The sequence below is a fragment of the Rattus norvegicus genome, chromosome 1, assembly GCF_021556685.1.
Source record: "Rattus norvegicus strain SHRSP/BbbUtx chromosome 1, alternate assembly SHRSP_T2T, whole genome shotgun sequence".
NCBI classification, from domain to species: Eukaryota; Metazoa; Chordata; class Mammalia; order Rodentia; family Muridae; genus Rattus; species Rattus norvegicus.
In genome coordinates, this window is record NC_141534.1 from 104,860,343 (window position 1) to 104,883,016 (window position 22,674).

Genomic DNA, 22,674 nt, shown 5'->3' on the forward strand with positions numbered 1-22,674 from the left:
GCTGTCTCATTGCTGTAACTGAGGAGGCTTGAGTGGCTGGTGTGTCGTGCTCTGTGTGCTACTGTTGGGGGTGTTCAGGCGAGCTCTGAACTCGCGACATGGTGAGTATATGGCAGCTGCTTCCAGTGGGAAGGGGCAGGCGATTGAACAGCTGGAGCTAGTGTGGTGAGTCCTCCCTGGGACTGGGTGGGAACCGCAGCTAGACATGGCCACCCATGAGGTTGTTTTCTTAGCCACTCCCTGAGCATGGAGGTGACCTCTGAATAACTTTGCTGTAGGGCTGTATTTGATCAAGCATTTGGACTGTGGACTTGTGTGTTGAAACATTCTTGAGATGACAAACACAAAAATGCCTAGTTTCTACAGTATTTTCTACAAGTTTTGCACTTTGTTGTAACATAGTGATGTAAGATATACTTGGAGTTAATATGAGGATGCTGTAAATATCACCATTTGTTGCGGGTAGTAGTCCAATATCAAGCTATGCAGCATTGTTTTAGACTGCTCTGAGTTTATCCCATTGTGTAACAGTGTCTGCTGACTTCATAAGCCTTGTCATCCCCCCCCCCCCAGGAAGTAGTATAAAAAATGTTATTCTTAAGAAGCTGACTTTGCATAAGATACAGCTTGTGCGAGAATTCCTCATCCCAACGTTTATACTTTGTACCTTCTACTTTCCTTGTCCTTTTCGTCCTTTAGGATCTTCCACTATGTCACTGTCTCGGGTCTCTGGAATAAATGCTTACGAAATACTTCTGAGGCTGTCTTTGCTGTGTAAATCTCCCTTCTGCACAAGTGACTAGACTTGCAGTCTTCTGCCCCTGTTTAAATTGTTGGATGTATAACCTGGAGACTGAACGTAAAAGAGACTGGAGGATGATGGCATCTGTGGAATGCGAAATATGTTCTAGGCTGGGTCGTCTTTGAGCTGGATCCGGTGCTGGATACATACTATTATTAAAAAGATATTTCTTTTTTAATTGCTTATTTACACTCCAAATGTTGTCCCCTTTCCTGATCTCCATATTCTAAAAGTTCTTCACTCCATCTCCCTCTTCACCTCTGAGATTGAGCTCTCTCCCACCCCTCCCCCACCCCCACTCCCAGTTTAACTGCCATCCGCCCATCCCTCTTCCCTGGGGCATCCAGTCTCTCCAGGATTAGGCTCAAGCTCTCCCAGTCAGGCCAGACAAGGTAGTCAGTCCTCTGCTACACATGTGCAAGTGGCCTCAGACAAGTCCATGTGTGTTTGATGTTCTCATTGTGTATGTAGAGATTTCTCCCTGGGAAGGTATATGAATTCTAGAACAGCTGCATTTTTAGGCTTTTAGGGAAAGGTTTCTGAGACATGCTATGTTGACTCAGGTGGCCTTGATCCCTGTCTGTTGCTCTACAGGGCAATGGGCTTGCCTTCGTCTTCCTTAAACTTTCTGAATTCCTACGTTAAAGGGCTGTACCACACTAGAGTTTTAAAATGAACCATCTGCCTTCCAGTTTCTGGCTATTTTGAATAAGGCCGGTATGAACATAGTGGAGCATATGTTAACATCTTTTGGGTATATGCCCTGGAGTGGTATAACTGGCTCTTGAGAAAGAACTATTCCCAGTTTTCTGACTAAGTACCAGATGGAGCTCCAGAGTGGTTGTACATATTTGCAATCCTACCAGTGATGGAGCAGTGTTCCCTTTTCTTCATATCCTTGCCAACATGTGCTGTCCCTTCAGTTTTTGATTTTAGCCATTCTGACTGATGTAAGGTGGACTCTCAGGGTTGTTTTGGTTTGCATTTACCTGATGACTAAGGATGTTGAACATTTCTTTAAGTGCTACTCAGACATTTGAGATTTCTCTGCTGAGAATTCTGTTTAGCTCTGTATCCCATTTTATTTGTTTTTGTGGTATCTACCTTCCTGAGTTCTATATACACTTTGGATATTGGCCCTCTGTTGGATATAGGGTTAGTGAAGATCTTTCCTCGATTTGTAGGCTGCTGTTCTGTCCTAATGACAGTGTCCTTTGCCTTACAGAAGCTTTTCACTTTCAAGAGGTTCTATTTATCACCTGTTGATCTTCCAGCCTGAGCTATTGCTGTTCTGTTCAGGGAGTTCTGTCCTGTGCCAATGCATTCAAGGGTATTTCCCAGTTTGTCTTCTATTAGATTCACTGTATCTGGTTCTGTGTTGAGGTCCTTGATTCACCTTGTGCAGGGTGATATGATCAGCTTGATTCTTCTATATGCTCACTACCAGTGAGACCAGCACCATTTGTTGACGATCCTATCTTTTTCTACTGTATGGTTTTAGCTTCTTTGTCAAAGGTCAAGTGTCCATAGGTGTGTGGGTTCATTTCTGGGTTTTCAATTCTATTCAACTGATGTACCTGTCTGTCTCTGTACCGGTACCATTTGGTTTTTATCACTATTACTATGTAGTATAGCTTGATATCAGGGATTATGATTCCTCCAGAAGTTCTTTTATTGTTCAAGATTGTTTTGGCTATCCTGGGAAGGGAATTGCATTGAATCTGTAGATCGTGTTTGGTACCATGGCCAAATTGACTTTTTTTTTTTTTTTCAAAACTAGGTTTCTCTGTAAGGAGCTAGTGGTCCTGGAACATGTTCCGTCAGCCAGGCTGGCCTTGAACTCAGAGTTCTCCCTGCCTCTCCTCCCAAGTGCTGGGATTAAAAGCATGTGCCATCAGCCCCTACCTGTCTTGCATTACTTTAAATTTCATTTTCTTTTTCTTTTTTTTAAATAGATTTATTTACTTGTTTATTTAATGTATGTGAGTACACTGTAGCTACCTTCAGACACACCAGAAGAGGCAGTGGATCCCATTACAGATGCTTGTGAGCCACCATGTGGTTGTTGGGAATTTGAACTCAGGACTTCTGGAAGAGCAGTCAGTGCTCTTAACCTCTGAGCCATCTCTCCAGCCCCAGGTGAAGAAATTCTTAACCATAGTTGGCAAATGGTCCCAAAGCTGGGAGGGTTAAGGTGTGGATACACAAAGGAAATTTAGAGACAAGCCTGAATACTTATGAGTTAACCTGTACAACATGTACAACAGTAGTACATGTCTTCCTGTAGACCAGGCGCCCCAGCCTGGCCCTTCCCTTGATGATGCAGTAGGGCACCCCCATCTTTCAACACAGAGCAGTCAGGAAAACCACCAGCTCAATGGGGTCTACATCATGGGCAATCACCACCAGCTGAGCCTTCTTGTTCTCCACCTAGGTGGTGACTGTATTGACCCCTCCTCTGAGCACAGGTGGTTTCTTAGTTGGGACATCCCCTTTGCCCGCAGCTTTCTTCTCAGCATGGGCCAGCAGCCTTTGCTTCTTCTGTTTTGTCTCTGGCCTGCACTTGTGAGCGAGCTTAAGCAGCTGAGTCTCTGTTTGCCTGTCCAGGGCCTGGGTGAACGGGTTAATGGCAGGAAGTACTTTGAGCCACTTATAGAGGATGGCTCTTTGCGCTGCAGCCTGATATAGTGAGGCCATTTGACGAAGTGCATGAAATCTCTTTAGGGCTGGATGTCCTGCCGGATGCCGAAGTGATGGGGACCGGGGCCACCTTCTTCCCCTTGACTTTCTTTGCTCTGCTGGAGAAAAGAGCAATACCAATGTTTTAACAGCTAGGTAATAATACTCCATTTTGTAAATAGACCCCATTTTCATTATCCATTCTTCAGTTGAGGGACAACAGTGTTGTTTGTAGAGTCCGTGTAGTATGAATAAAGCCACTATAAACATTAATTGAGCAAGTCTCTTTGTGGTAGGATGGACTATCTTCTGGGTCTATACCCAAGAGTGGGGTAGCTGGGTCTTGAGGTGAAACTACTTCCCAGGTTTCTGAGAAACCACAGTTGCTTTCCATGGTGTCTGTGTTTGCAATCCCACCAGCAATGGAGGCCAGCGTGAGCTCTCACTTGAATTATTAATCTTAACCATTTCTACATGTGTGGGATGGAATCTCAAAGTATTATAGAAAATATTTAATCTCAATCTGGGGTTTCTACCCTCCTTTGAGTATTCAGTTCCCAAATAAAAGACACACATCCTTTATAATTATGGCCTTATATTCATTGCTTTAAACAGCACCAGAACTGGGCAGATATCTACCCTTTCTGCTACTGTGTCTGTTTCCCTGCCAGTAACCCACCTATATGATTTTCCATGTTTTATCAGGGCTGTTCTTAACTCCAATTAGCCAGCTTCATTGCCATTTTTTTTAATTTTTATTGGTTATTTTGTTTATTTACATTTCAAATGTTACCCCCCTTCCGAGTGCCTCCACGAGGGTGCTCCCCCACCCTGCCTATTCCTGCCCCACTGCCCTTGCATCCCCTATCAAGCCTTCACAGAACCAAGGGCCTCCCCTCTGTTTGATGTCTGACATGGCCATCATAGGGCTCTGGCACCTGGTGCTCTCCACAGTGATCTTTGACCCAACCAGATGCTCAAGTTCAGGCGATGGGGGGGAGAACTCAGGCAGTGAGGGGGAACAGCCACCCCTGCTGCTGGTCCTTCTCCTTTCTACCACTGCTGAGCCAGGAGACTGACTAGCCGGTAAGAAGTGCAGGGCAGCTCCAGGAGAGCCAATCTCTTCTCCAAGCGGCAATGTTACAGCTCTTATGACAGAAGCTCTGACGATGGAATAATTCCTGCATACCTTTAATTCAGAACACAACACGTAAATACCGATTTTTGGATTGGTCAGTGTCTGACGCAGGTACTTCCTATTGGTTTGGCCTGAGGGAAGACCTCATCTACATATTCGGGGGCGTGGTCTTGTCTCTGTCTTGAGCCTACGTGACCTGTGGCACGTCCTCGCCTGTGGGGGAGGGGTTTGGGGCGTTGTCTTGAGCTTACATAACCTGTGGTCACGTCCTCAACCGGGGAGGAAGGGCTTGAGGCATTGCTCTTGCTCTACGGGACTGCGACTGCTGGCTGTCTCAAACCTCTCTCCTAGGGTCTTTGAGGGGTACAGCTACGTGAGGCCCTGATTGGGAGACTGGGAATGCACCTGCCGCCCCTTTTGGGTCTCCCGAGTATTCGACCAATCTCGACCAGGAATCAGGGTACTTTTCACTGCCCACTGCCCCACAGCTATCCTCTGCAAAATACGCAGCTGGAGCCATGGGTTTTTCCATGTGTATTCTTTGGTTGGTGATTTAGTCCCTGGGAACTCTGGTTGATATTGTGGTTCTTATGGGGTTGCAAACCCCTTCAGCTCCTTCAGTCCTTCCCCTAACTCCTCCATTGGGATCCCCCTTCTCACCAAAGGGTGAATACCTCAGTCCTACTTAGAAGGGGGAACAAAATAATCATGGGAGGTAGAGGGTGGGAAGGACTTGGGAGGAAAAGAAGAGGGGGAGAGGAAAAAGGGGGGACAGGATCAGGTGTGGGAGGAGATGGGGTTGGGGGGGGGAGGTACAGAAGGTCAGGTAATTAAACAGAGCTGTGTAGCAATGGGAGATGGGAAACTAGGGGTAGCCAACAGAAAGTCTCAGATGCTAGGAAAGCAAGAGACTCCCAGGACCCAACTGGGATGATGTTAGCTGAAATACCCAATAAAGGGAAGAGAAAACCTGTAGAGACCATATCCAGGGGTTAGGAATGGCCCAGGGTTGAGGGATGGGGCACTCGCCCTTCTCAAAAATTTAACTCAGAATTGCTCCTGTCTAAAGGAATTACAGGGAGAAAGAGTGGAAGGAAAAGCCATCCAGAGACTGTCCCACCTGGGGATCCATCTCATATGCAGCCACCAAACCAAGATACTATTGCTGATGCCAAGAAGTGCTTGCTGGGGTTGGGGATTTAGCTCAGTGGTAGAGTGGTTGCCTAGCAACCGCAAGGCCCTGGGTTCGGTCCCCAGCTCCAGAAAAATAGAAGAGGAAAAAAAAAAGTGCTTGCTGACATGAGTCTGATATGGATGTCTCCTGAGAGGCTCAGTGAGAGCCTTACCTATACAGATGGGGATGCTTGCAGCCAATGATGGTCATTATTTTAAGATTCTTAGCCCATGGAATCATTTTTTCTCTCTACATTCCTCTTTCTCTTCTCCTTCTCTGCTCAGACACCAAGCCCAGGAACCCCAATTCAAGCCTATGTCTATTCTGCCCAGGGTTTTTATTCACAAATCAGGAATAACTTGGGAGCAAGGTCACATAGTATGACCTGCTGCAGACTCTGTCTCCTGTCTGGGGGCAACCTGGCTTTAGGTGCCAATATTTAGCATTACAATACAAACAGCCTTTAAGTGTTTCTCAGCTATTTGAGATTCCCCTATTAAGACTTCATCTGTACCCCATTTTTAATTGAATTTTTGTTTATTTAGTTGAACATCTACTCTCTTGAGGTATTTATATATTTTGTGTATTAGGCCTCTATCAGTTCTGGAGTTGGTGAAAATCTTTTCTCATTCCTTAGGCTGTCTTTTTGTCCAGTTGACTGTGATTTTTTTTCCTTACAGGAGCTCTTTAGTTTCATGAGGTCCCATTTATTAGATGTTGATATTAGCACCTGCAGTATTGCAGTTCAGAAGGTTGTCTCCCGTGCCAGCGTATTCAGAGCTGTTCATTCAGGGATATTTCTGATCCATCAATTTCAGTGTGTCTGCTTTTATTTTGATTCACTTGGACTTCAGTGATAAATGTGGATCTATTTCCATTTTTCTACATGCAAAGATACAATTTAAGGAGCACCATTGGTTGAAGGGGCTGTCGTCTTTCCACTGTGTATTTCTGGATTCCTTAGCAAAAATCAGGTTTCCATAGGTGGTTGGAACTATGGCCGGGTCTTCCATTTGATACCTTTGATCAAAGTGTCACTTTTCATGCCAGAATCATGCAGTCCTTTTAACATACAGGATTGTTCTAGCTATGGTGGATATTTTGATATTGCACATGTGGTGGTGAATTGTTCTTTCCAGGTTTATTGACAACTTGGTTGGAATTTTGATGGGGATTGCGCTGAGTCTCTGAATTGGTTTGGTTAGGATGACCAAACTGCTATACTCTTAGTGATTCATGAGCACGAGAGATCTTTGTGTCATCTCGTGACTTCTTCAGTTTCTCTATTCAAAGACATGAAGATTTCATCACACAAGTCTTTGATGTGCTTTTGTATAGAGTTACTCAACCATATTCTATATTATTTGAGGGTATTTTGCAGGGTGTTGTTTCCTCCAATTTCTTTCTCAGTCTATGTATCACTTTTATGTGTTTGTAGTTGAACTTCTATCCAGGCACTTCCCTGAAAATGTTTATCAGCTGTAGGACTTTAATAATGGAAATTTTGAGGTCACTTACGTTAGGATTTAAATATCAGCCCGTGCCTGGACAGAAGACACTCAAACACCATGGTTCCACGTGGAGAGGTTTAATGAGAGAAGAGTAGAAGAAGAGAGAAAAGGCGGCCAGCCATGGACACATGGGAGGGGGGAGGGGAGGATAGGGGCAAGAACAGAGAAGAATAAAGAGCAAGAGGGGTAAGAGAGGGTAAGAGGAGGTAAGAGAGGAGGGGGCAAGCAGCCCCTTTTATAGTGTCAGGCACAGCTGGCTGCTGCCAGGTAGCTGTGGGGGTGGAGCTTAGACAGAATACCAACATTCCCCCAATTTTGTTTAATTACAAAGAAAAATTAGGGGCGATGGTGAAGCAGGAATAGGGTCGTCGTGATCTCTGACTACTTCCTGCTTGCTTTGGGGCGATGTGTCTAGGGGGAACCTAGAAAAATGGGTATGGGAATGTTTGTCCAGTCCTAGACTTGGCTGTCTCCCTGTTGTCCAGGGTCTGTGGAACCATCTGAGGATAAGTCAGAAGGAACCGGTCCAATAGAAGCGTCTGTGTCTGTAGAGGAGATTGGAACATCTGGAGGTGGCTTCTCTGGAGCTGTCCCGGGTGTAGTAAGCGCCTGGACTTGACAAGATGCTGGAGCACACATATGTATTTATTATAGGCAGAGATTAAGTGCATTTGGGAGAAAAGAAAAATTTTCTTAGATGTACATTTGAAACCCAGAGGAATCCCACCCTTCAGAATAGGTAGTAAGTGGGAACTTCAGGCAGATGTACTTATCTGGATGGATTCTATTTGGTCCATGAGAGGTAGGTCTGAGTGGGTTTCCTGTAGCTTATAAGTTTACAAAAGAGATAACAACATGAGTCAACAACCTGAATATTCTTTTTTTTTCTTTTCTTTTTTTTTTTTTTTGGAGCTGGGGACCGAACCAAGGCCTTGCACTTGCTAGGCAAGCGCTCTACCGCTGAGCTAAATCCCCAACCCCCTGAATATTCTTTAAGATAAGCTTTTTGTGGAGCCGAAGGAACAAGAGTTTGTGATTACAGTTGGACTGTGTGGTGGGAAGTGTCATTAGTTAGGCAGATTATAAGAACTTGAATAGGACAGTGGTATAGCAAGAAGAGGAAATATGAAGCATTTAATCAATGAAAACCGAGTTTAGGTAAGGAAGTAACAGATTTCATCTTTGAAAGTTTACACCTGAACTAGTTGCTAGAGGCTGAGTTCAGAGGTCTGTTTCTTAGTTGGTAAGTTAGAGTGTCTCAGCTGTCAATGTAATCAGAAATCTGGGGAAGAATAAACCATAATCTACCATTAATATATTATTTGAAAAATGACAGAGTCCATTAGCCAACCGTTCCCCGTGGTCTCTATGGTCTTCATGGCAACTTGGGCAGAGTCAGTCTGGCTTTCGAGCCCAGAAGACACAGAGCCCCCCTCCCCCCCTCAGAATGGATATGTGTGACATGAGAAATGACTTGATTTAGGTAAATCATCTGACTCTGAGGGTATCCAGCTTTGTCCAGGGTCAGACCTGTGTTTCTCTGTGGTTGTCATAGCACAATCCAGGCAGACTCTCGAAGCTGTGTTCATATCTTCTGAGACCTTGTGGGACAAACTGTTTGTTAAAGGCTTTGGGAAATTCTGTTTGTCCTAAACTTAAACATATTAATAATTACCAGACTTCTGACAAGATTGAGGCCTAAGATCTGCAGGGCAAGGGAGAGGCTCAAGCACATGGGCGCAGGCGTGCGTAGCTGGGACACTGGTACACACAGAGAGAGCTCGCTTGTACGAGGGTCTTAGGGGTCGCATGTGTGTGGGAAGGCAGGCCTAAGAGATAGGGTTCCTGAGGAACGGGGTCAGACCTGCTTTTCACAGGCACAAACCAGGAGCTACAGCAACGAGGAAGGGAGAAGAGGGAGGTCTGAGGATGAGGCCAGACAGAGATATTGTTTTCTGATTAGTGGAAATTAGACCAAAACATCCCAGGATATGAGGACAGGCGGCGAAGACCTATATACCCATGGGTGAGAATAAGGATTAATTGCCCCGACCTGTGCTAGGGCTAGATTTAGAGCCGGTGCTCCTGAGCCAGAAAGCAGTCTATCCAGGCCCGGCTGGCATTAAACTGTCTCAAAAAGAGAGAGAAAGTCTCACCCAAGGGAAAAGGTCCTAGAACAAGAGTCAGTAAAAAGATTCATCCCCAGAGGCAGCACAGGTAGCTCCAAGTTTGAGAACACTCCCCTGAGACCATGTGTACACCATGGAAAGTCTGAGGTAAAGAAAGCACACAGAGGTTGAGTAGGTACAGCTCACCAGCACATGCTTGAAGAGGGCGCACTCATTGGTGGGCAGCTGTAAGCAGGGCATCATGGCGATGGGGAGGCCTGCTGGAATGGTGGACACCCTGAGTCCCACAGCAGCCAGCAGATGGTGGTGGTGCTGGTGGTTGGATGGCCTAGATGATGTGGTGGAGGCAGCAGCTGCGATCAAAACAGAAGTGGCAGCAGATGTAATGGCAGGACACACGCGCGGCGGCAGTGATCTCGGGTCATGTGCGCAGAAGTGGCGTGCATCTCCATTCTTCCTTGCCAAGGCCAGCGTGAGCACACAACCCATGGCAAGTGATCTCGACTGCACCCTGGGCCCTCGACAATGCGGCTGGGGGCCGCCTCAGGTAGCAGAGGCATGTAGTGGGAAAGCCTATCCTCTGCAGTCGGTGGCGGGGTGGCCTGGGCGCCAGGCCATGTGGGCACGGGAAGATCATAAACCCCATCCGTGTCATCCCAGGTTTCAGCACCAATGTTAGGATGAAAAATGTCAAGAAACAGGACTGGAGAAATGGCTCAGAGGTTAAGATCTCTGCTTTTCCAGAGGTCCTGAGTTCAATTCCCCAAAACCACATGTGTCAGACATGGTGGCTCATAACCATCTATAACGAGATCTGGTGCCCTCTTCTGGCATTTAGGTGTATATGCAAGCAGAATGCTGTATGCATAATACATAAATCTTTTAGACTTAATGCCATTATTCCTCAAAGCATTTTACAAAATAGAAACAGAAGGTATATTACCAAAACCCTCATACTCAACACACTTAAAATCTCAACAAAAAAGAGCATTACAATCCAATTTCCCTCATGAACACAAATACAAAAATACTCAATAAAATACTTGCAAACGGGATAAAAAACCATGATTCTGAAATGCTCCTGCTGTATCCTGTCAGACCACCGTGGACTAAAGCTACACATCACCAACAACAGAAATGCCAGGTAGCTTACAAACTCTGAACAACCTTTACTGGGTATAAAATATGTCGGACAGTGATAAAGAAATTAAGCACTTCTAGAATTCAATGAAAATGAATACACGACATATCCAAACTTATGGGACACAACGTAAGTTGTGATAACAGAACAGCACAAAGTGCATACGTTAGAAGGGGGGGGGTATGTCTTACTAGCAACTTAATGTAACACCTGAAAGAAAGCTCTAGAAAAAAAAAGGAAGCACACCTTAAAGGAGGACATAGCAAGCAACTATCAAACTGAGGGCCAAATCCAAAAGGAGAAAACAATACAATAACAAAAAGCAACAATCAGTGAAACATATAATTCATTCTTTGAGAAAAATCAACAAAACAGGCAACTCTGAGCCAAACTTAAGAGATGGAATTTTCAGGACCTGCTGTGATAGGATAGCTTGGCTCTATTGCTAACCTATTTCCTGGGAGTTGATGATTATATGCGTATGATGGTGTCTAGGCAGCTGGGTTTGGGGTGATTATAGGTCTAGGTTCTGATTTCTGGGTTTGTTTTATTTGAATGGGAGTTTTGTTCCTGGATTTCTGTTTGCCCTCTGTATTTTCGGAGAGTGCGTTGGCTGAATTTTGCGTATTTTACTATCCTACATGGTCAAGGTCACTATCCTGGTATGGTCAAGTGGGAATATTTGCTGGTGTTGGAGACTTGACGAAGAGGAGACAAGGGAGATATGATCTCACCTATCCATCGGAGGCATAGATGAAGGAGGTGGTGCCCTTGCCTCTGCTGTTCTCTTCCAGTGCTAAGGACAACTATGAAGACTCACAGAACTTATGGAATGTCTCTTTATATTGAGGAAATTTATTGTAATGACAAAGTTCGTGGTACAACTACCCTAACACTTTTAGGCTGGGAATGGGAAATCCAAGAATCTAGTAGTAGCTCAGTCCCATGAGGCTGGTTATTTCAGGTGGTCTTCTGTAGAAGATGATTCCAACAGAGGTGCTGGCAAGTGATTGCAAGCAGGTGAAGAGGAGCGAATCTTCCTTCTTCCAATGTCCGTATGTAGGTCTCCAGCAGAAGGTGTGGCCCGGATTAAAGGTGTGTGCAAACAAGCCTGGATCTGGGACTCATTTTGTTCAAGTCTGACCTTGAACTCAGGAATATCTCCTTGCTTCAGTCTCTTGGGATTAAAGGCATGCGTGTACTGCCTTGCCTGGGCCTAAGCTTTTCATAGCCACTATGCTTCAAGATCTCCATGCAGAGATCCAGGTCAGAAACGTATGTTTTCTAGCCTCAAGATATGGATCACAGGTGAGCCCTCCAATTCTGGTTTGTAGTTCATTCCAGATATAGTCAAGTTGACAACCAGAAATAGCCATTACAGAATAGGAAGACGAGAGTGTCTGTGGTATCTACTTGAGGGGTGGACAATAGGAGAGGAAATTGCAGCACTAGGGCCAGCCATGAGTATTGGGTCTGCAGGCATCCTGCCTTCTCCGATACCCAACATCTTAATACTGAATCATCAGGTTCCTGGGGATCATTTATTTACTTCTATATTCATTCAGGTTTTTGTTGGTGATCTACAGTAATTTTTTTTAGTTTACAAGATAAAAGCTTTTGTGTGGGCTGGACAGGTCACTCAGTAGGTATTCTTCTTGGAGTTGACCTGAATTCAGATACCAGCATTCAAGTGAGGAAGCTAATAAATCTCTGGTGTATCACCTGTACACACATGAAAAGCATTCTCTCTCATACACATTAATACAAAAATAAAATTGAGGATAGACTTGTTTTCAGTAGAGCAAAACAAGCTATTTAGCGGGATACACTGTTATCTTGCATTTAGGTTTTTTTTTTTATTAGATATATTTCTTTACTTATATCTCAAATGTTATTCCCTTTCCCGGTTTCCTTTCCGTAATCCCCCATCCCCTCCCCATCTCCCATACAGGTATTCCCCCATCCAACCCCCTTACTGCCACCCTCCATATTCCCATGCACTAGGGATCCAACCTTGACAGGACTAAGGCCTTCCCCTTCCACTGGTGCCCCAACATGGCTATTCTCTGCTACATATGCAGTTGGAGCCCTGGGTCAGTCCATGTATAGTCTTTCAGTAGTGGTTTAGTCCCTGGAAGCTCTGATTGGTTGGTATTGTTGTTCTTATGGGGATGCAAGCTTTCAATCCTTCCTCTAATTCACCCCAAGGGAGTCCTGTTCTCCACTCAGTGGCTTGCAGCTAGCATTGACCTCTGTATTGGACAAGTTCTGGATGTGTCTCTCAGGAAAGATCTATATCCGGTCCCTTTCAGCATGCATTTTTTAGCTTCATCTATCTTACCTAGTTTTGGTGGCTGTATATATATGGGCCACATGTGGGGCAAGCGCTGAATGGCCATTCCTTCACTTGCTGCTCTAAACTTTGCTTCCATATCCCCTCCTATGGACATTTTTCCCATTTTAAGAAGGAGTGGGAGCATCCTCATTTTGGTAATCCTTCTTCTTGAGCTTTCTGTGGTCTGTGGATTGCATCTTAGGTAATTAAAGCTTTTTGGCTAATATCCACTTATCAATGAGTGCATACCAAGTGTGTTTTTCTGTGATTGAGTTACCTCACTCAGGATGATATTTTCTAGTTCATTCCATTTGCCTATGAATTTCATGAAGTCATTGTTTTTGACAGCTGAGTAATACTCCATTGTGTAGATGTACCACACTTTTTGAATCCATTCTTCTGTTGAATGGCATCTGAGTTCTTTCCAGCTTCTGGTTATTATAAATAAGGTAGCTATGAACATCATAGTGGAGCACGTGTCTTTGTTGTATGTTGGAGCATCTTTCAGGTATATGACCAGGAGAAGTAGAGTTGGGTCCTCAGAGTGGAATGTCCAATTTTCTGGGGAACCTCCAGACTGATTTCCAGAGTGGTTGTACCAGTTTGCAGTCCCACCAACAATGGAGGACTGTTCCTCTTTCCCCACATCCTTGCCAGCATCTGCTGTCACCTGAGTTTTTGATCTTAGCCATTCTGACTGGTGTGAGGTGGAATCTCAGGGTTGTTTTGATTTGCATTTACCTGATGACGAAGGATGTTGAACATTTCTTTAGGTGCTTTTTGGTCATTCGATAATCCTCAGCTGAGAATGTTTTGTTTAGCTCTGTACCCCGTTTTTTAATATGGTTATTTGGCTCTCTGGAGTCTAACTTCTTGAGTTCTTTGTATATTTTGGATATTAGCCCTCTATCAGATGTAGGATTGGCAAAGATCTTTTCCCAATCTGTTGGTTGCCCTTTTGTCCTAATGGCAATGTCTTTTGCTTACAGAAGCTTTGCAGTTTTATGAGGTCCCATTTGTCAATTCTTGATCTTAGAGCATAAGCCATTGGTGTTTTGTTCAGGAAATTTTCCCCAGTGCCCATGTGTTCAAGACTCTTCACCACTTTTCTTTATTAGTTTGAGTGTATCTGGTTTGATGTGGAGGTCCTTGATCCACTTGGACTTAAGCTTTGTACAGGGTGATAAGAATGGATTGATTTGCATTCTTCTACATGCTGACCTCCAGTTGAACCAGCACCATTTGTTGAAAATGCTATCTTTCTTCCATTGGATGGTTTTAACTCCTTTGTGAAAGATCTAGTGACCATAGGTGTGTGGGTTCATTTCTGGGTCTTCAATTCTGTTCCACTGATCTATCTGCCTATCTCTGTACCAATACCATGCAGTTTTTATGACTATTACTCTGTAATACTGCTTGAAGTCAGGGATGGTGATTCCCCCAGAAGTTCTTTTATTGTTGAGTATAGTTTTCACTATCCTGGGTTTTCTGTTATTCCAAACGAATTTGCAAATTGCTCTTTCTATCTCTATAAAGAATTGAGTAGGAATTTTGATGGGGATTGCATTGAATCTGTAGAATGCTTTTCGCAAAATGGCTATTTCCACTATATTAATCCTGCCAATCCATGAACATGGAAGATCTTTCCATCTTCTAAGATCTTCCTCAATTTCTTTCTTCAGAGACTTGAAGTTCTTGTCATACAGATCTTTCACTTGCTTGGTTAAAGTCACACCAAGATATTTTATATTATTTGTGACTATTGTGAAGGGTATCATTTCCCTAATTTCTTTCTCAGCCTACTTATCCTTTGAGTAGAGGAAGGCTATTGATTTGTTTCACTTAATATTATACCCAGACATTTTGCTGAAGTTGTTTATCAGGTTAAGTAGTTTTCTGGTGGAACTTTTTGGGTCACTTAAGTGCGCTATCATATCATCTGCAAATAGTGATATTTTGATTTCTTCCCTTCCAATTTTTATCCCTTTGACGTCCTTTCATTGTCTGATTGCTCTGGCTAGGACTTTGGGTACTATACTGAATAAGTAGGGAGAGAGTGGGCAGCCTTGTCTAGTCCTGGTTTTAGTGGGATTGCTTCAAGTTTCTCTCCATCTAGTTTGATGTTAGCTACTGGTTTGCTGTATATGGCTTTCACTATGTTTATATATGGGCCTTGTATTCCTGCTCTTTCCAGGACATTTATCTTGAAGGGGTGCTGAATTTTGTCAAATGCTTTCTCAGCATCTAATGAAATTACCATCTGGTTCTTATCTTTGAGTTTGTTTATATAGTGGATTACATTGATGGATTAAACTATCCATGCATCCCTGGGATGAAGCCTATTGGATCATGATTGATGTGTTCTTGGATTCGGTTTGCAAGAATTTTATTGAGTATTTTTGCGTCAATATTCATAAAGGAAATTGGTCTGAAGTTCTCTTTCTTTGTTGGATCTTTGTGTGATTTAGGTATAAGAGTAATTGTGGCTTCATAGAAGGGATTTGGTAGTGCTCCATGTGTTTGTATTTTGTGGAATAGTTTGGATAGTATTGGTATGAGGTCTTCTATGAAGGTCTGATAGAATTCTGCACTAAACCCATCTGGTGCTGGGTTCTTTTTGGTTGGGAGACTTTTTTTTTCATCTTTATTAACTTGAGTATTTATTTCTTATTTACATTTCGATTGTTATCCCCCTTCCCAGTTTCCCCTTCCTGGTTTCGGGCCAACATCCCCTTAACCCCTCCCACTCCCCTTCTCTATGAGTGTTCCCCTCCCCATCCTCCTCCCATTACCGCCCTGCCCCCAAAGATCATGTTCACTGGGGGTTCAGTCTTGGCAGGACCAAGGGCTTGATTGGGAGACTTTTAATAACTGCCTCTATTTCTTTAGGAGTTATAGGCTTGTTCAGATGGTTTATTTGTTCCTGATTTAACTTTGGTATCTGGTATCTGTCTAGAGAATTGTCCATTTCCTCCAGATTTTCCAGTCAATTGAATGAAAATTCTCCCTATCTGGGATGATGTCTTTGAACACTTGTCTGTCATCAGTGACATTAAGCAGGGAGCTTATTGAAGCTTATGTAGGAGGAGCCTTTCTAGATAAAATTAGTCATTGAGTTTAGGATTTTAGTGTCCATAGACACAACCCATTTCCTATTCTTTGTGTCTACTGTTTTGTGGTTGAAATTGATTCTTCAGCATCTTTCTTCTGCTGTCATGCTGTCACTATTATAGACTTAACTCCTAAATCAAATATGTCATGTAGAAGCAATTCCTGTTCAGTTCTACATTATTTTGCTATCCTAATGTTTTTATGGTTTTAATTTTGTTGTTTTTATTTTTGAAGACTAGGTTTCTCTGTGTAGAACTGGATGCCCTAAAAGTAGGTGTGTGGACTAGAAAGGCCTTGAATTTAGAGATACACCTGTCTGGCTCTTTTGGCCTGGGATTATATATGTGTCAACATGCCTTGCTTTTCTGGTTTTATATGATTGGCCCATGAGTTTGGAATGTATGTTTTTGTACATGCCAAGCATATGATGTTATTCTGTGCTTCACCCACATCTTGAATTATGAAATTTAGCAGTGTTATTCTTTTTCCCAAAATAGCATGTGTTCACAACATTAATTCTGACTGATCCCTCTCATTCATTTGATTGTAAGAGTGTAACATTCTTCCTACATGGTGTGCTTGTTTTGAAATTTTAGAATGATTATGACTGTTTTGCATGTATGCATGCATATGAACCTCTGTGTGCTTGGTCCTTACTATAAGCAAAAGATGGTCTTGGAACTCCTAAACTTGGAGTAATAAATGAATACTTCTAAGCTTCCATGGTAAGTCCTGGCAATTGAGTCCCATATCTAAGACCAACAAGAGATATTATTACTGAGTCATCCCTCCTGCCCTATGTTGTTTATTTAAGATCAACGTTTACATTGTTAATATTTTCATTTGTTCATTATAACTTTAAACATCTCTTGCCTTTGAGAAAGGTCTTATTAATGTGACAATTTAAACTGGGGAATTTCAGGTACCTGTAATATGAATACAGAATGAGTGTGAAGGTTTAATTCTTTCCAAGAGGTTTAGAAAAAACCTCTGACTTTTTCTATCGTTCTTGTTTGTTTGATTGGTTTTTGCAAAAGAAACGGGGTCTTAATAGGTACCTCTGGCTGTCCTGGAACTTGGTTAATAGACCAATCTGGTATTGACAATGAGATACACTTGCCCCTGCCTGGTGAGTGCTTAAAGACATGAGCTAATATACCCAGAATGATCATTGTTTTCTCTTGTTAGTAATTGTTCATACAATTTCTCTGATGAATACTCAATACTGTTCACCTGTTTGCTTCTGTCTCTCTGTCTCTGTCTCTGTCTCTCTCTGTCTCTCTCTCTCTCTTCCTCTCTCTCAAGTGTCATTTCTTTTACTAGGCTATATACTGTTAAAGAGCATAGCAATGGCAGGTGAACCTCATAATTTGGTTTTCTTTTAAAATGATTTCATGGTTATAGCAGGATTTCTTCGTCATGGGCCAAGTGTGGGAATCATCAGAATCATATGAATATATTGTCAATGAAATATTCATTACAGTGTTATCACTATCACGCTTTGTGTTGTACACTCGTATGGGATATTTTAGGATGCACTGACCTATGATGATGTATACATAAACTTCAGTCGGGAAGAGTGGTCCTTGCTGGATTCATCTCAGAAGAGACTTTACAAAGATGTGATGCTGGAGACCTACAGGAACCTCACTGCTATAGGTAAAATTGAATTTTCCTTTAAGTTTTAAATTAAGGGGTCAACTGTTTCTTGGTTATTGATGCTCTTCTGTAATTTTTTATGAGAATGCAGTGAATAAAGCAGACATGGTTCTCAGATCACTGAAAATAATAGCTTAAATTTTGCCTAATTTCCAATAATATATCATACACTTTCTGGTACTATATTTTAGGATACAGTTGGGAAGACCATAAAATTGAAGAACGTTGTCAAAGTGATAAAACATATGGAAGGTAATTGTTCTGTGAAACCTGATACAAATATGCTTCTGAAGAAAAGTTAATGTGTTCTGGAAGTTTTAAAGATCAGCAGCAGTGTAAATAAGCACAGCTTTAAGTGTGCTAGTGATTATTAAATTCTAACAAAGCCAGGTCCTTGATGTCAGCTAGCTGATTGGTGCTTGCAAGGCATTCCTCAATGACAGTATTTCTTAACACATATAATTGTTTGAATCGTATCACCATTAGAGCTACCCTGTAGAACTGCCATGTCCTATCTTTTTCATACCACTCAGAGATTGCAAAGAGTATGCGTGCACTGAGCAGGTGATGTGTAAATATCCACAACCTTGCCATAAGCAAATAGTCCACAGCAAAGCTGCTGTTACTCACACACTTATCTTAAATTTGCTAAGTTTAGAGCAAGGGGACGGTTATGAGAGTTAAGAATGTTATTGTGGAGGAACCCTAATCCCCATACTTCATGTCTACGAGGAACAAAAGTCAAGCTGTGTTAAGGCAAGGTGGAAAACTTTGTTATTCTTTTAATAGGTAAACCATATGTCACACTGGAAATAGGCCATATGAGCGTATGGATAATGAAAGAAGCAGAACATCTCTCTTTTCTAGAACAACTAGATGATATATGGTAGTCTCCACTTTGAGGAGACTTTCTGAAAGTAATAAAAGTTTGTAATCACTTAGGTTTTCATTTGGAATATCACCACATACTTATACTCCAGAAAATTCCTATGAGCATTAGGAATGTGGAAATTCTGTTTGTCCTTCACTTTTGAAATATAGTATGACTCACAGTGTAAGAAAATTTATGAATGTAATTAGAGTGGTAAATCTGAGAATTCTTGCAGTTTTCTTCAAATCTGTGAAAATCTTCATGTAGAAAATGTCTGGGATAAGTGTGGGTCATGTAATAAATGCCCTGATCATCATGGGAGTCTCTAGTGATACAAAACAACCCACAGTGAAAGACTGGAAACAGTGGCATAAAAGCTTACGATCTCATTGTACCTTACAGTTAGACCAGATTGTAAAATTAGTTCAAACAGATAAAAAAGATCTGTCAGTGTAATGAATGTGATAAAACTTTTACATGTTCTAATTATCATTGCAGGCGTGAAAAAAGCCATGCCTCAGAGAAACCATATGAACATACTCAGTGTGATAAAGCCTTCCGTTACCACAGTCATCATCAAAAGCATAAAAGAACTCATACTGGAGAGAAACCCTCTGAAGGCTTTCAACATAGTGAAGCCCTTGCAAGTCTCCAAATACATAAAATAACATTTTCTAGAGAGAAACCCTACAAATGTAATCAGTGTGATAAAACCTTTGCACAACACTGTTATCTTCGAATACATGAAAAAACACATACTGGAGAGAAACGTTATAAGTGCGATCAATGTGGTAAAGCCTTTGCATATCATTGTACTTTGCGTTTGCATAAAAGAACACATACTGGAGAGAAACCTTATGAATGTGATCAATGTGGTAAAGCCTTCGCCCATAACAGTTATCTTCAAATACATAAGGTAACACATACTGGAGAGAAGCCCTACAAGTGTAATCAATGTGATAAAGCCTATTCACAACAGAGTCATCTCGTACTACATAAAAGAACACATACTGGAGAGAAACCTTATAAATGTAATCAGTGCAGTAAGTCATTTGTATCTCTCAATCATCTTCAAACTCATGAAAGAATTCATACTGGAGAGAAACCTTACAAGTGTAATCAATGCGGTAAAGCCTTTTCACAACACCCTAGTCTCCAAACGCATATAAGAACACATACTGGAGAGAAACCCTACAAATGTGATCAATGTGATAAAGCCTTTACACAAAGCAGTAGTCTCCTGATGCATAGAAGAATACATACGGGAGAGAAGCCTTATGAATGTCGTCAATGTGGTAAAGCCTTTACACGGAACAGTACTCTCCAAAACCATAAAAGGCATCATACTGGAGAGAAGCCCTATGAATGTGATCATTGTGGTGGAGTCTTTGCATATAACAGTGGTCTCCAAAAACATAAAAAGAGTCATCTGGGAGTGAAACCCTGACAAGGTATTTAACATGATAAAGCCTCTTCACATTTCTGTAGTCTTCATCATCACGAAAGGATTTATACTGCCGAGAAACCATATGAATGGAAGAAATGTGATAAAGCCTTTGCATATCACAGTTATCTCTTAATGTAGAAAAAACCAGAGATTAGAAATTGTTATTAGAAGTGTTACCAAAGTGGTGAGGGGACTCAATTAGCCAGAGCCAGGCTGATTCCATGACAGGATGCAATCTGGCAGTTTGGCAGAGTGAGCTAAGTTTTTGTTTGCCAGAACTGGCAAAGTGCAAAACAAGTCAATTTCAGGAAAAACCAACCCTTAAGGGCAGCCAATCATGAACTGTGGAAGCTGCTTACCACTTAACTTGAGCCAAGTATAATTAATTAGCAAAAGTCTCCCAAATCCCCTTAGCTAATCAAAAGGCACCATAGAGCCTCAAAATAGAGCCAACCAATCAAGGGAAAGAAAAGTAAAAGTCACCCACTCCTACCCTAACAGTTTTTAAATTGACCCTGAAAAGTCTACACGTCTGTCTTCTATCCTGGTATATTTCAGACCCCTGCCTGCATGTTCTCTGCATAATAAATGCTTTTGCCATCGAATACTTTTTGAGTCTGAGGAGTCACTCTTCATGAATCATGGAATCTTACGGTGATAAAGCCTTTTCACAGTACAGTTATGTCTGAATACATCAAATAAACAGACTGGAGAGAAACCCTATGAATGTAATCAGTGTGGTGAAGCCTTTGCACAAGACGATCATCTTTGAATACATTAAAAAAAACATACCATAATGAAATTCTATGAACATAGTCAATGTGGTAAAGCTTTTGCATATCACAGTCAACTTCAAAGCCATGAAAGAATTCATACTGGAGAGAAATGCAATGAACATATTAAATATGGTAAAGTATTTGCACATCCCAGTTATGACTGAATACGGAAAACACATCCTGGAGAGTAAACTTAGGAATGTATCCAGCATGGCAAAGCCTTTGCATATCACAGTCATCTTCAAATATATAAAAGAACACATACTGGAGAGAAACCCTACAAATATAACCAATGTGAGAAAGCCTTTAAACATCACAGTCATCTTCAAAGGCATGAAAAAAATTATGCTGGAGATAAACCCTGTAAATGTCTCTAATGTGTTGAACCCTTTGCCCATTTTTGTAATCAGCATGACATTATTCTTTGGAGAGAAATCATATGAATGCAAGCAATGTGGTGTTACTACACATAATAGTTATCAATGAATGCAAGACATATACTGTAGAGAAATCTTATAAATGGACTTGCTGTGGTGAAAGCTTTGCACATCACAGTAGTCTTCTATTACATAAAAGGACACATTCTGGAGAGAAACCCTACGAATGTAATCAATCTTATAAAGCCTTTGCATGTAGCAGCAGCTTTTCATGAGAAAAAAATTCATACTGCAGAGAATTCCTATAAATGTACTAAATTCTACATTTCAGTGTAGTCTTTATACAAGAGTTAGGGATGTTAGTCCTTGAATCTTTTTGGAGCTGGAATTATGGCCTTCATCAAAAATCTGATCCTTGGTCCTGGAATGAACTTGTCTTAAATGTTTGGCCATGGCTCCAGCCCTGTAAATATTGAAGCCTTTATCAATCATCTTGACGTCAGGTAATAAAAAAAAATAACTCATACAAGAGAAAAATGCTATTCCTACAAACAATTTGGTAAAGATTTTGACATCACATTCAATCACCAGAAAATTTATTGCTGTACATCTTTTTCTTAGCCTTGAAGCAAGTAAATAATTCACCATGCTCACAAAAGTCTGATGGTTCATAGCTCTGCATGTGGTTTATACTTTGACACTTTTGAAGTTGTTGAAGTGTTCTGTGTGACAAAGCTTATTTGATGGTCCTTATATTGCTTCTGTGGCTATAGGTGTCTTCTATTGTGCTTTTACTTGGTGGCAGATGTCTTTTGGCTTCAATGTGTATAATAAAATGTCTCTAAATAAGTGGTCCATTTTTTATTTAAATACTGGACAGCATGTAATTATACATTTCAAGGAAGGGTATCTGTGAATCAGTGAGGGGTCCTTGTTCCTGGTTTTGTTTGTCGTATTCACAACCCTTGAGGTGCTGTTTGCTATCCAGTCTGGCTTGAGTATCAGTAATTAGTTTAGGCTATATAGAACTCTTGATTATCATGTGTCACCCTCCTGAGTACAAGTCTAAGAAGATTTACCCACACTGTATCCTGCTTTGTCAATAGGGTTTAACAAGATTAATATTGAAATGCTTAACAAGTCTAATCACAACCACAATGAAGAGGCCAATTGCTCTGAATGAACCATTGTTATCTAAGACACAAAGTAACAAAAACTGAAAGTCTCATATAATGATGGTACAAATACAAACTAGCACAGCTAATATGAATTACAGTAAGATGCATCCTCACCAAATTAAACATTGCACTACTGTACAATGCTGCTATTACACTGTTGGCTTAGTAGCTAAGAAAAGTAACTACTATGCCCAAACATCTGCAGCTCTCTGTGTATTGCATTGTCCATGAAAGCTAACATGTCAAGGTAAGTGTCCATCTACAGAGACCAGTGAAGAACATGTGGGAAGTAGACTAAGTGAACGACAGTTCTTACACTGACATGGACACATTTGGAGGAGGGCAT

At 41.7% G+C, this 22,674-nt stretch overlaps 1 protein-coding gene across 1 annotated transcript; it reads left to right on the forward strand.

Annotated features, from left to right (window-relative positions):
* On the forward strand, positions 1 to 21,999 carry Znf431l12 (zinc finger protein 431 like 12). The gene is made up of 4 exons (XM_087607174.1): positions 1 to 101; positions 17,553 to 17,679; positions 17,871 to 17,931; positions 19,049 to 21,999. The coding sequence occupies exons 1-4, from the start codon at positions 99 to 101 to the stop codon at positions 19,995 to 19,997; spliced, it is 1,140 nt and encodes a 379-aa protein (XP_087463300.1). The 5' UTR covers positions 1 to 98; the 3' UTR covers positions 19,998 to 21,999.
* Positions 22,000 to 22,674: the final 675 nt, after the last annotated feature.